Here is a 15,080-nt window from a genome sequence, read left to right on the forward strand (position 1 = left end):
ATGTTGCTGTTCTAGAGCATGAAAGAGGTCATGAAAATTTTTTGGTTGATATATCCCACAGCTTACCCATATTGAGTTTGTGATTCTCTAAAACAGGGGTCCTCAAACTTTTAAAACAGGAGACCAGTTCACTGTCCCTCAGACTGTTGGAGAGCTGGACTACAGTAAAAATAAAAACTTTGTTTTGTGGGCCTTTAAATAAAGAAACTTTATAACCCTGGGTGAGGGGGATAATTGTCCTCAGCTACTGCATCTGGCCTGTGGGCCATAGTTTGAGGATCCCTGCAAAACCTTCAGAACTTTTAAAAATAGGAAGTGCTGTCTAACCACCCCTTCTTCAACTTAGAATTGTAATGCTTATATTTTAAAGCTAAACATAAGACTTTATATTTATCCCTATTAAATTTTACATTATTCAACTCAGTGCAATGTTCCACCTCATTAATGTTCTTTTGGATCCTAACTCTGTCACCTGACATCCCATCATTAAGCTATCACTTCCTGATTTGTATAATCTTCAAAATTTTATTAACATACCATCTGTACATTCATCCAAGTTATTGACAAAAATGTCCAACAACATTGGGCTAAAAAAAATAGATAGTGCATAATTCTTAGCATATCAAAGGTGCTTAATAAATGCTAGTTGACTAATTTGATCAATGATGGAATTCTGGGGCAATCCATTAGATACCTCTCTCAAACTGACATCTATTTCTTAATAACTATTCTTTGGGTCTGGCCATTCACCTTCCTCTCATCCCTTTTTTCTCTCCTTACATTTTTGTCTTCCTTTTCTTCTTTGCCCTCTCTCTCTCTTCCATCTCTATTCCTTTCCCCCATTTTCATGCTTTCTTCCTTTTACCTTTCTTATCCTCTCCTCTTTCCTTCTCTCTGAATTCTTATCCCAATAGTTTCTGCTACTTTATTTTCTCTTTCTTCCTCCCTCTTCCTTCTCTTTCTTTCCCCTTCTTTTTCCTCTCTTCTTTTTCTTCTCTCACCACTTTCTCTTCTATCTGTCATTCCTCTTCCCCTCTTGCAACTTTTCCTCATCTATCTTTCTTCCTCCTCTTCTTTTCCATTTCTTTTTCCATTTTATTCCTCTCCCTTTTCCCCCTCTATCATCTTTACCTTCTTTTTATTTTCATTTTCATTTCTTTCCCTCTCCTTTTCATCTCTCCTTTTCATGTCATCTTTTCCCCTCTCATATTCTGAACCTAATCTTTCTACTTTCTTCCTCTTCTTCACTAATCTTCTCTCTCTCTTTCTCTCTCTCTCTCTCTCTCTCTCTCTCTCTCTCTCTCTCTCTCTTTCCCCTATTCCCCTTTACATTGCTTCTTTGATCTCTTTCTTCTTCTCCTATCTTTCTCTTTCTCTCAGTTGCTATTCCCAACATAACTAGAAATAAGTAGGTTTCTTAAGTCTGATGGAAATACCACGAAACTCCAATTCCATAATCTTGACCATGGTTTTAAGAACATTTAGACATTTGAGGTTAGAGGAAATTCTTCCTCCAAGGAAGAATTATCTCCCCCTCCTATTTTCTTCTCCTTCAATTATCTCTTTTTCTTATTCTCCCTCTCTCTTAATCCTTTTGCCCTTTTTTCTTTGATTTCTATCTTTTTCTCTTTTTTTCTTTCAACTCAAAACAAATACATTTCCTAATTTTACATAGGAATACCAACGACTTCGAATTCCTGACCCCATATTCTTGGCCATGGTTCTAAGACCTTTAAGCAGTTGGGGCTAGAAGAAATCCTTTCTCCCAGGAAAAGAATAGTCAAGGAAGGGACTTCAATTTTACCTTTCTTAGTGGCTTCAAAGCTGTCATGGAAGTGTATTCTCTGAATATCATAGGTCAAGGTGGTATTGGGCAGCAAAGTCCTGTTCCTGTTGATGATGTTGGCAGAAAATCGGAAGGCTTGTTCCTCTGCATTCATGACCTGGGCATTGGGTCCATCTGCATACTCAAAGATTCCCCCTGCAGTAAAGAGAACTGAGAGTTAACCCAGATGAGAAACTCTGCTCTCTCCTCCCCAAGCAGAAATCAAACCCACCGCACTTGAAGATCAGAGAAGGAAAAACTAGATTTAAACTTGAGTCTTCTTTACTCCAGGTCCACAAGTCTATCCACTATACCATCTAGGGCAGGGACGATTTTCCTATGGTTTTACATCTTTGGATTCTAGTCCAGATACTTATAAATGCTTGTTGGACTAGAATGGATTGGGAGTCAATCTTCACTAGAGTGAGGGAACCCATAGCTTTGAAAACAGAACAAGGATTATTATCACTAGTGTATAAGTGAAGGAACCAAGAAACAGACCAAGAAGGTGAATCTCTGGACAAAGAAAAGACTGGTATATGATTGGGGAGAAAGGGTTCCTTAGGAACAGCAGCTTCAGTTCCTTAGCAACAAATCTAATCTCTTTCCTTTTCCCCTTACCCCATCTATAATAGCTAGCTGGTAAGTTTTAAGGTTTGTAACAATAATAGTAGCTAGTATTAGTAAAATGCTTTAAGATTTTTAAAGTGCTTTACAAATATTATCTTAATTTATAAGTACTATTATTATCCTCATTTTACATATGAGGAAACTGAAGCAGCCAAAGATTAAGAGACCCTGTCCCCAGGGTCACATAAGTGGCTGAGGTTGGATTTGAATTCAGATATTCTTGACTCTTACCCTGTGCCCCATCTACATGTATCATATCTCATTTTACCTATGTAACCACATTTTAAGGTAAACATTAATTTTACAGAGAAAGAAACTGAGAAAGGTAAATGATTTGAGTAGAGTTATAGGGATGGTTAAGTGTGGGAAGCATCTCTTTGTGATTCCTAATCCAGGACTTCTATATACAGTGTTTGTAGGTGTAGTCCTCTGTAGGAAGGAGTCTATCTTTGGGTAGGAATGGAGAAGTGATGATTTCTAGAACCCCTGCTCCCATCAATGTTCTTTCCTCTGGAAACATCCACATTCTTAATCAGAGGAGGTGAGGAGAGTCATTAAGAAGCAAGGATAGCTTCTTCAGGGATGAATCCTTCCTATGAACAAGCAATCTCAAAGAAACCCTCCAAAATATTATCCATATGGATAATATGAACATGTGGCTCTGCCAAGAGGCCAGACCCTAGTTGGTCTGATACAATCCTTATCTACACTATCATCTTTCCTCAGCAGAGAAGCTTTTCAAGTTTATTGCCAGCTGGGGCCTCACTGTAGCATAGCTTCCTCTGGAATTGCTTGCTGTGTTGATACCTCTGTCTGTTGACCACTAGCAATCACTTTTGCTGTTGGGTTACTTATTGTACTGATTAGTGTTTTCTATTAATGAATAGCACCCCCTTTCTCGAATGGTTTGCTCTGTTGCTCTCCCCCTCCCTCTAGTGATGACCCTCATTCATTCCGCTGAATTACTCACTCCCCTAACATCTCTCTGTGTGTTGACATCTCAAAATCTTTAATTGATCTCACTTTACATACAGCAGGGAAGCTTTTTGAGAGAGGAACACTTAACAACTTAATAAATGCTTGTTGTTGATAATAACAAGAGGTGCTAGCTGAGAGGTGATAGAAAGAAAGGCATATCTGCTTAAGCTGCTGCTGAAGGACTAGTGAGAGTAAAGTCTGACCCCAACCCAAAGAAATAGCTGGAGGCTGGGTTCCAGTATCTCCTGAGTCATCCAAGCTTCTTTCCTGTCTTTGATATGAGTTCCTGGAATATCTCTCAGGCCCATACTCAAAAACATAAACCCCAAAACATTCTTTAAAGCCAAGAGGAAATGATTCTTGAATGAGCTGTCATTTTTTATTTTCTATGCTTCTGTTCACCCCCATTAGTATAATAAAACCCTAAGCCTGGTCCCAAGGATACAAACAGAAGTGGAGAGATCTAAAAAAATCCTTCATGAAATGAAAACACAAGGATTAACTATATTTGACAGAATGACCTGGCAAGAGTCACAATTTATCTAAGTTCAGTGGGATCTTAGAGATCTAGTCCAATTCCTTCATTGTAAATATGGAGAAACTGAGGTCCAGAGATGTTCACTGGTATAGTGGGGACTGGAACCCAAGATTTCCTGCCTTCTCAACCCAAGGTTAGTTTCCCCCCCTAACATACAGCTATCAAGGAACATTAATATAAGTTAGGATTTTCTCCATGTAGAAACTATACAACATGAGCACCATAGTTTGCTCACAAGGCTGCAACTGCTCTGGGTGAGAATTCTTTTCTAGGCATGTCCTCGAGGGAGCAAATCACTGGATCTTGGCTTGTCCTGCTTCCTTTCCTTCCTTCCCATACGTTCTCCATGATCGTTATTTAAAGAGGCTAATAAGTAGGTTGACACAGTTGATTAATGCATAGTCTTAATCATGATTGCATAGTGTAATTGACATTAATTTGAAGAGCTAGTTAATTGTGAAAATAATTGTCATTGCTTTCAGCTTTAAAACAATGGCGCCAAGGAACTGAACCTCTGGGACTATTAAGGAAATCAAGGACCAAGGATTGGGCCCACAATATATCAGTGGCAGAGATCAGTGGTGAGGGTCCATAGAATATAAAAGTCAGAAGTGGGAGATTTTCTAGAACCCAGAGTGTCAAAGCTTGGAAAGGAGCTTAGAAGATGGAACATAGAATGCCATAGTCCCAGTCATAGCATAAGATGTAATAACTAGAATGGGTCTTGGAACATAGATTATAAAATCAGAATTAGAAAAGTCCTTGAAACAAAAAAATAAAGAATACTGGACCTAGAAGGGACCTTAGAACATAGAATATAAAAGCATGACATGCCTCAGAAGAGAGGACATGACCTGTCAGGACTGGATAGCACTTTAGAACAAAGCTTCTTAAACTGTGGGTCACGCTCCCATATGAAGTCTTGTAAAGGAATGTGAGGATCATGAAATTATGATTTACTATCAGTAAATGTTTGATTGAAAAGGTATGATTTGCATACCTATTTTATTTACCTTTATATCCAAGGTCATGTAAAAATTTCTCAGGAGAAAAGGGATTTCCAGTGAAAAAAGTCCTTAGAACATAGAGAATAGAATACTATTTCTCAGTCCATCAATGCCTGTTATGTGCCAAACATAGTGCTAAGTTCTAGGGACACAAAAAGAGGTAAAAGATGCTCCTTGTCTTCAAGGAACTCACAATCTACTGGAGTTCTTTAGAGTGACACAATACCAGAGGGATCACTGACACTGTCTGATACAACTTCGTTATGTTTCAACAATTGAAGTTGGTAGTAGGATGCCTTCCGTGACTACAACCAGTGAAGAGGAGACGGATTCTCTGACTTGGGGGATGAGTTCAGAACCTTCTTGGCTACCTCCCCATATCATTCAGAGGCAGGTCTGTGGGGGGAGAGTCAGATTATGCTCCCTAGCAAATACCAAGGCTCCTCAAAGTTAATAATTTTTCTGTAATGCCTTCTTCCAACTGTAGATATACTACTCTTCCCCTTCCCCATCCTACTATTCTAGGTGGTACAATGAATAGAACTTTAGACCTGAGTTTAAATCCATTTAGTAGTTGTAAGTGCCTGCAGAGCTCACTTAACCTCTGTCTATCTCAGTTTCCCCAACTCTAAAATTCTTGCAGGGTTATTGTGAAGATCAAATGAAAACAGTGTCTATCACATCATAAGTACTTTTAAAAATGCTTGGTATCTACCTACCTACTCTGATCAGCTTCAAAGAGCCTCTGGCTTCAGATCCCAGGCACAGAATAGAAACAAACTCTACTTAGCACACCATTAATTCAATCTTCCACTGATGCTATAGTCAGTTCTGCTTTCTCTGGAGCCCATCCTTCCTTTATGTATTACAAATTACTTGTAATTGCTAGAAGGCTTTCTTCTAAGACCTCTTGCTGCTCCATCGCAAAGCAACCCTTCTATTACTGAGACCATAACATTCTGCCTTAGTCTCTGATAACCATTACTAAAACACTGGAATTTTTCCTATCAAATAGGGCTTGGAGAAGAGAAAAGAGATGAAATGTTTGGTGGTGCTATACTTAAGGCTTCCTTTAAACCACCAAGTTTGTTATCAGAAATACCTTTGGATTTGAATCACATCTTGTTTGGTTCTTGCTCAGTCCAGTCCTTCAGCCATCACCACCTTGAAGTCTCATCTTACAGACTAAGAAGATGAGACTAAGAATGAAATGTGCTCAGAGTTAAGCAGCTGTGTGAAAGAGCTAGGGTTTACTCCTATGTATCTTGATTCTCAGTAATGTGGACCTATATCTTGCACTGAGTTAATAGCCAACAAATTCTGGAGAGGTTGGCTCAAATGCCATTCTATGACTTTCACCAAAATTCAAGTTCCTCTTCTCCAGGATTTTCTCATTTATCACAGAGTACTTCCTGTGAAGTACCAAAATTTTTCATCTTTCTATTCCAGAATCACCCAGAATAGTGTATTCCACCTAGTAGGTGCTTACTAAAAGTGTCAAATTTGAATTTATTGAATGTAATATTCTCAACATTTTGTAGACTCCACCACTGGGCTTTTCATATAACACATGATTAATAGCTAACATCAATCTATCACTGTCCTGCCTGCCATATCATCATGAGATATGATTTACAGCCATCTGTCTCATATCCTTCCACTGGAATCTCAGTCTTCTTCCTCAAGTCTTCAGGAATTATGGGTAAGCTTGTAACTTATCTTGTTGGGAATAGGTATCCATACTACTTCCTAGAGAAAAGTTAAACCTTTGGATTAAATAACCCCTAAGGTTATTGAAAGGTTCCAACTTTAGGATTTCAATCAAATAAGTGGATATAGTTATCAATCTGAAAATGTATACAACATTCTGTCCCCTTAGTCTCCATCTTCTCTGTGAAGAAGAAAAAGATATTTTTCCTTATAAAAATGGTATTATTCTTGGAGTCTGGCAGAAATAGGTTTAAATTCTACCTCCAATATTTACTAGTTGTATGACCCTGGGATTTAACCTCTGTGTGCTTTAATTTCCTCATCTATAAAAATGAGAAAGTTAGATTCCATGGTCTGTAAAGTCTTCCCGTGTTTTAAATTTATGGCCCAACAATCCTATGCTCTCTAGTTCATTAAACACCTACTATGTGATAACCAGAATGCTAAGCACTGATGATACAGAGATAGAAGCAAAATATACCCTATCCTCAAGGAAGCTTACATTTTAAAGGCAAGAATACCTAGGACCAAAATTAATACATCTACAGATATGCTATCATGAGAAGAGAGAAAATCTGCAGGGTTGAAGGACTGATGACATGTAGGAGATGGTAATGAAGGAGAGGGGGAAGTCTGAGGGAGCTTGAGTATTTACTAGGAGGTCAAGAGAAGGAGCTTGCTTAGGGGATGTGAAAGATATAAGGAGTTCTCATTTTCCCCTCCCTGTGGGACAGCTCTCAATTGACCCCATGGGCTCACCTCGTGTTGTTTTAATTGATCTGCCGTATGTCAAGTTTTGTCTGTACAACACAGGGACAAGTAAGTCAAATATTTCTCTATCGACCTAGGCCAGAGGATTTCTGGCATCTTGGATTGCTACCAAAGCCTCAGAAAAGGAGGTAGGGGTGTCATTATGCTGGGGAAGTGGGTGATCAGAACACCAGAAGAATGATACCTCAGTGCTCTTGCCTCCTCCCTGATCTCCCCTACCTCCTCTCTCCCCTTGTGGTTAACTGTGAAGCTGACAGTAGAGTGAGGAGCTGGCCAGAAAAAAAAAAAAAAAAACAGACCGATAGATCAATGAGACTGTCTGAAAAACAGGTCCCATTGCTCTCATCTCAAAGACCAGTCAAGACATCATAACACATGTGCATGTGCATACACACACACACACACACACACACACACACACACACACACACCCTTCTGTGAATTTTTTATTTGTTTTCAGAGTCAGGCCTTAGTCAAAGGGTTTAATATCTACCAGCAGAAACTGCCAAGGATAGAGGGAAATTTGAGATCTGGAAAAGGACTTAATAACAGGTTTTCACACTACAGGGCTGTAAGGTTCATGAAATAAACAGAGCAGTCCCCTGAGAAAGATGTGGCAAGTGTCTTTACTAAGAAGAGTCCTAGCATTCAGAAAAAATGGATTCAGAAGATCTCAGTCTGAATTCTGCCTCATCCATTTCTAAACCTCAAAGAATGGTAGTGAAGAAAGCATTCTATAAGCTCCAGAATGCTATTGCAATGGGCAGTTGTTACTTCATTCTGCAGAGGCCTTCCCTGAGCCTCGACTTTCCCAGCTGTAAAATGAGATGGTTGGATTATATGACCTCTTCTTCAATTCTTTGTCCAATGCTTAGAAGAGAGTATAGTACAATATAGGTGCTTAATAAATGGTTGTTGACTTAGACATTGATTGACTAACATGTTGTCATCCTGATAAAATAAAAACTTCCTGAAGGTGGAACTATTTCATTTGTCTTTGTACCCCTAGTGATCTGCACATAGCAAGAGCTAAATAAATATTTGTTGATTGATTAATTGGTTATGATTTCAAGCCCTGTCTTTTTTTTGCAATGTGACTGCTATCTTTCAGATAGAGAATTTTAAAACACAGAATTAGGGAACATCAAGTTAAGATGGACTTCATAAAGGGCAGCAATTGCCTTAGCAAAAAAAAAAAAAAAAAAGATGGACTTCAGAGATCATTTGATCCAAAGGTAGTGAAGATGGGGTCCAGGGAGGGATTAATGAATCTATTGGGGGGGGGGTCTGTGACTTGGAGGAGGGGAAATTACATCTTTATTTTAATAAAATTGGTTTCCTTTGCATTTTTATATATTTAATTTTATGAATTTAAACACATTCTTCTGTACTTAAATTCATAGATTTTACCAAAATGCCCGAGTTATTAGAAAGTCTTGGTCTAGCCCTACCTGTACTTGAACAAGAATCCCCTCTATGAAAATAACATATCCAGAAAAATAAAATACCCAGGTCATCCAATGAAGTTCAATGCAATCAATCCAACAAGTAACAATTAATAACAATATCTGGCAAATATATAGTACGTTAAGACTTGAAAAGTATAAGCCCTTTGAAGACATAGACTATCCCAATTTTGAATTTGTATCTCCAGTGTTTAGCACAGTTCTTAGCACATAAATAACTTAGTACTTATTTAATAAATGTTTATTGATGGGTAGATATAAAATTATTTAAGTTTCACAATAACAGTGAGAGTTTACATTATTCCTCCCCCCATTTTACATATGAAGAAAAACTAAGGTTAAATAGATTATGTGAATGAAATAGCTATGACACAGTGAATATAACTTTGGGACTTAGGAAGACTTGAGTTCAATTCCTGACTTAGCTACTCAAAGTTGTGTGAACCTGGTCAAGTCATTTAATCTCTACCTTGGTTTCCTTATCTGCAAAATGGGGATAATAATAGAACCTATTTCTCAGGGCTGTTGGGAAATAAAAGGACACTGTTTCATAAAATCCTTTCCAGACCTTAAAGTACTATATAAATACTAACTATCATTAAATGACTTGCTCATCTTAACACAGCTAGTTGTTATTAGAGACAGAATATTAACCAAGGTTGTCTAGACTCCAGGTTCAATGCTCTTCATTAAAACTCATTGCCCCCAGGTGCAAATCATTGGGCTAGTTGCAGAGTAGATAGCAGCAAAATGAAAAATATTCCCTGTCCTCAAAGAGGTCACACTGTACTAGGCTAATAGAGAAACATGTAAACAGATAAGAATATACATTTTCAATTAAAGAAGAAGGATAGAGTGCTACAATTAGAAAAATCTATTTGTACTTATTATGTGTCAGACTTGATGCCGTCATCAAGAAAGAGAAAAAAAGAAAGGAAGGAAGGAAGGAGGGAAGGAAGGAAGAAAGGAAGAGAGAGAAAGAAAGAAAAAGAGAGAAAGAAAAAGAGAGAGAAAGAAGAAGAAAAGAGAGAGAGGAAGAAAGAAAAGGAAAGAGAGAGGAAGAAAGAAAGAGAAGAAGAAAAGAGAGAAAAAGAGGAAGAAAAGAAAGAGAGGAAGAAAAGAAAGAATGAGAAAGAGAGAAAGAAAGAAAAAGAAAGGGAAAGAAAAAGAAGAAAGAAAAAGAGAGAGGAAGAATGAAAAAGGGAGAAAAAGAAAGAAGAATGAAAAAGAGAGAAAAAGAAAAAAGGAAGAAAGAAAGAGAGGAAGAAAGAAGGAATAGAGAAAGAGAGGAAAAACAAAAAAGAGAAAAAGAAAGAGGAAGAAAGAAAGAGAGAGAGAAAGAAGAAGAAAGAAGATAATAAAGAGAGAAAGAAGGAAAGAAAGAAAGAGAGAGAGTGAAAGAAAGAAAAAGAGAGAGGAAGAAATACTAGAGAAAGGAAGGGAGGGAGGGAGGGAGGGAGGAAGATAAAAAAGAAAAGTCTTTTCTCAAGAAACTTAAAATCGAATTCAGGAGAAAGTGTGAAAACAGCTATGTACAAACAAGATATATACACAATAAATTGGAAACAATTTCCAGAAGGGAGGCACTAAGATTAGAACGAGACGCTAAGATTAGAACCAGGAAAGACTTCTTTGCAGAAGATAAGACTTAAACTGAAATTTAAAGGCACCCAGTGAATCCAAGAGATGGAGATGAGGAAGAGGGTGTTCCAGATAGGAAAAGATTTCAATACTATAGGGTTCATGAATTGAACCTTGAAAAAGCCAGAAGTTTTATGAGGTCAAGATTAGGAGGGAGAATATTCCAGATACGATGGAAAGCTGTACAGAGTGGGAAGATAGAGGGCCAAGCTTGAAAAATAGCAAGTAGACTGAGTGGGCTGGAATGTGGAGGGAATAAAAAGGGGCAATATTCAATAACTGGAAAGGATCCAGATTATAATGGGTTTTAAACTCTAAATTGAGAAGTTAGTATTTGTCCCAGGAATAACAAACCACTGGAGAGTCTTTTGTAGGAGTGTGCCATACTCATACAGTCTTTACTTGAAAGTTCCTAGGAAAGAGATACCACTACCTCCTCTGGTAGATGTTTCCACTTTTGAATAGTTCAAGTTAAAGTAAGGAAAAGTGGGGGGCATCATTTTACAGATAGAAAAATTTAGGCTATGAGAGATGAAATAAATTGCCCCAGATCGCATGATGAGTTATTAACAGAGCTGAGGTTTTCACCTATATTTTGGGATTCCCAGGTCATTATTCTTTTCTCAACACTGTACTGCCAAACTAATGCCAACTTCAGACTATCTCCATTGAAAATAGAAAGAGATCAATTTCTTTCTCACCTACTCTATGATTCCCCATGCACCATCATAGCCCAGTGTCCACATTGAATAAATCTTCTGCCTACTACAGCTGCTACTGGGTCACTAGTGAGTACACAGAGAGGCGCGTGCTTAGCTAATGGGGCTAAACTGAGAGGGAGGGGCTATTCTCTGGGTGGCAAATTTATGACAACCAAGAGTAAGAAGCTGGACTCATTAGCAAACTTCAGAAACAGGGAAGACACAGTGTTGACTTGATGAATAATAATGCTAACACTGGCAGGCCGGCAGCCTGAGCTTCCCAGGCTCAGACAGCTGCAGGTCAAAGCTCGGGGGCATTTCTGAGATCCTGGAAGGGGGAGAATGTAGACTGGGGGAAACAAGGGCGTAGGCCATGAACAAAGTGTAGCTCTTCTCCCTCCTCCTCACTGCCCCATCCTCCTGTATTTTAAATATCAATTGCTAGGCAGGTTAAATACTTATTCAGCTGTTGCATTTTAGCTTAAAAGCCAGCTAATTGATCTCCAGAGATCCTGAGTGAGCAGTCAAGAAACGGCCTTAATTAGAATCAACTTCTAGTTCTTTTTCTTATAATTTTTTTAAAATAAAGAAAATACAATTGGAATGACAGGGTTCCTGGAATCAAGGAGCAAATAAGCATTTTATGTGTAAGGGAGCAACAAAATTATTTGTGATTCTCCACTATAGAGTTCTTGCCTGACCATGCAGTCAGACACCTAGTCAGTGAGAACTCTCACAGGTAGGAGCTGTCCAAGGTAGACACCCTTAGAAACTCTTACAGCTGGAAAAGGCTGTGCTCTTACAGCCAGGACTTCCAGCAGGTAGATTGTTTTACAAATGCGATTTCTTGCAGGGAATATGTCTCAGAAGTGAGAGTTCTTCCATGAAGCTTATTCCCAGGCAGGATTAAAAAATCTGTATGCTTAGAGCTCAAAGGGAACTTGGAGGTCATTTACTACTCCACCTCCCTTCTCGGACTCATTTCCTTCAAATTTTTGTTAAAATGCCATCTTCTCTAGAGGACTTATTTAATTTATTTGATGTTGGCTTTCCCATCAGATTACATTGCACTTATTTTATATACACTTGTATGTGTACAAGCTTTCACTTACAGAATATGAGCTCCTTGAGGGCAGATACTATTTAATTTTTGTCTTTCTCACTCCATACTTATCACAGTGCCTGACACATGATAGGCATTAAATGAATGCTTGTTGATTGATAGTCCAATTTATAGGAAAGAAAACCAGTTCAGAGAGAAGAGAATGAGTTGACCAAGATCACACAATGAGAAAGTGGTAAAGCTGAAGAATGGCCATGTTACTCCAGGTAAATTATTCAACATCTAAGTTCTTTCAAGCAATTCTCTAAGACTATAAGCTGCAAAACTTGTGTGATCTGCAATGGTAAAGAAGTTTCCTATCTGAAAGTTCCCTATATGAAACTACAGATCTGGTTCAAAGCAGGAAAAAAATTTATGTCACTATATTCTGCTTTTTTGAGTACTGATGGATTTATTTTGTGATTACCAATGTGTTACTGGGAACACACAAAACCCATTGCACATAGTAACACATGTAACACATAGGATAAATAATAGTAGAATTCTGTACAAGGCATAGTGATGTTTAGTTGTGGTCCTATCTGTTATTGTGACTGTTTCTGAACCATGGGAAACATTCACAAGCTCCCCCATCTTCTATTTCATCATCAGTCCTTCAGTAGAGCCTAAGAGCCTTAGAGCTGAAAGTAGTTTCAGACATCATTCTCTCCTTCCCATGGAGAAATCATCTCTATAACATTATTGATAGGGCCATTCAAGTTATACATACCATGACATAAAAGTCACTATCACTTGAGACAATCACTTCCTTTGCTAAATAGATCTGATGGTCAAGAATGTATTCTTTCCATCAAGAAATCTTCCTTTTTATAATTTTTTTGATATGGTTAGAAGAATAATGGATTGATGTGTAAATACAGGACTGAAGTTTGGAGCTGAGCTCTGTCCATTGCACAGAATTCTTTAATTTGAGGCTAGTCACTATAATCCTCTGGGCCTCATATTCTATCACACTGCCAATCACAACCCTGGCCAGGAAGCAGCAAGATGGTACAGAGATGATACTTTAGATTGAGATTTTTTTAACCTTTTTGTGTCATGGTGAGGGAAGAGGAAGAGCAAGCATTAAGTGTTTATTACATGCCAATCAATGTGATAAATGCTTATTTGTTCTCTCCAATGGTCCTATGAAGCGGGCACTATTATTATTCTTATTTTACAGTTAAGGAAATTGAGGCAAACCCAATAAAGTGACTTGCCCAGGGTCACATGTCTAGTAAGTGTCTGAACTCAAGTCTTCCTTATTCTAGACCTGGCATTTTATCCACTGAGACCATCTAGCTGCTTCTTTGTTAGTTGGGGGAAGCCTGTGGATTCCTTCTAAGAATCATATTTTTAAGTGTGTATGCACACATATACATAAATACAAATTGTTACCAAGAAAACAAATTATATTGAAATATAGTTACCAAAATAGATTTTTTTAAAGTTTGTGGTCCTCAGGCTAAGGACCTCTATTCTAGCTGCAAGGACAAAGGGAGATATACTTGGAAATGGAAATTGCTTGCCAGACTCATCTGTAAAATAAAGGGGAAGTAAGTGATAAAGACTAGAGATTCAGTTTCTGATACAATCTTATTTTTGCATCTACTTTATATATGGAAATATTCATAGCTTGGATTGTTTTGTCTGGATATTTTATTTTGGTGCTTGTCAAGTTCAGAATAAAAAAAATAATTTTAAAGAAAAAAAGCCAGAATGATGTTCTTCTACTTCACTTCCTTCATGTTCTATGAATATTCCTGATTTATCCTTTTTTATCCCCTAGAGTCAAGCAAAACAAATCTAGTCTCTCTTCTATGCAACTCAAAATAATTTACGATTTATTTTTTGATATCCATTTTGTATTTACTTATCTGGTGCATGTGACTTCCTTCTATAGAATGTAAGTTCCTTGAGGGCAGATTCTATTTCAATTCTTTCTATCTCTACCATTAAAACAGGACTTGTAGATTAATAAGCTCTTAATAGTAAATGTTTATTGAATTTAATAGTTGATCTGATGGACCTGGCCATCCTCAGCAATGAGATGAACCAAATCAGTTCCAATGGAACAGTAATGAACTGAACCAACTACGCCCAGCAAAAGAACTCTGGGATATGACTAAGAACCATTACATTGAATTCCCAATCCCTATATTTTTGCCCACCTGCATTTTTGATTTCCTTCACAGGCTAATTGTACAATATTTCAGAGTCTGATTCTTTTTGTACAGCAAAATAATGGCTTGGTCATGTATACTTATTGTGTATCTAATTTATATTTTAATATATTTAACATCTACTGGTCATCCTGCCATCTGGGGGAGGGGGTGGGGGCAAGAAGGGGAAAAATTGGAACAAGAGATTTGGCAATTGTCAGTGCTGTAAAGTTACCCATACATATAACCTGTAAATAAAAGGCTATTAAAATAAAAAAAAAAGAATTTAATAGTTGAATGCCATCCTTTCAAATACCCGAAGAGCCATTATTTTGGCTATTAACTCTTCTTTTCTCCAGACTCAATATTTCCAATTCTTGTAAATTTTCCTCCAGTAACACAGTCTTCAGTTTCCTCACTATACTGAATACATCAGAATTTGATAATGACATTCTTAAATGTGTTCCCAAAACTTGATACAATGCCCCAGGTAGGGGCTGAGCAGATGACCTTCACTTCTCGAATCAACCTAGAGCAGCTATGTGGCCT

At 37.8% G+C, this 15,080-nt stretch overlaps 1 protein-coding gene across 2 annotated transcripts in view; it reads right to left on the bottom strand.

Annotated features, from left to right (window-relative positions):
• GRIK3 (glutamate ionotropic receptor kainate type subunit 3) overlaps nucleotides 1-15,080 on the bottom strand; it is a 323,335-nt gene that overhangs the window by 147,362 nt on the left and 160,893 nt on the right. For both annotated transcript variants that reach the window (XM_051987712.1, XM_051987711.1), the window contains exon 2: nucleotides 1,805-1,981. In XM_051987712.1, the coding sequence (XP_051843672.1) occupies nucleotides 1,805-1,981 (177 nt within the window). The remainder of the gene's footprint in view (nucleotides 1-1,804; nucleotides 1,982-15,080) is intronic.

This window comes from Antechinus flavipes, chromosome 3 (assembly GCF_016432865.1).
Source record: "Antechinus flavipes isolate AdamAnt ecotype Samford, QLD, Australia chromosome 3, AdamAnt_v2, whole genome shotgun sequence".
Taxonomy (NCBI): Eukaryota; Metazoa; Chordata; class Mammalia; order Dasyuromorphia; family Dasyuridae; genus Antechinus; species Antechinus flavipes.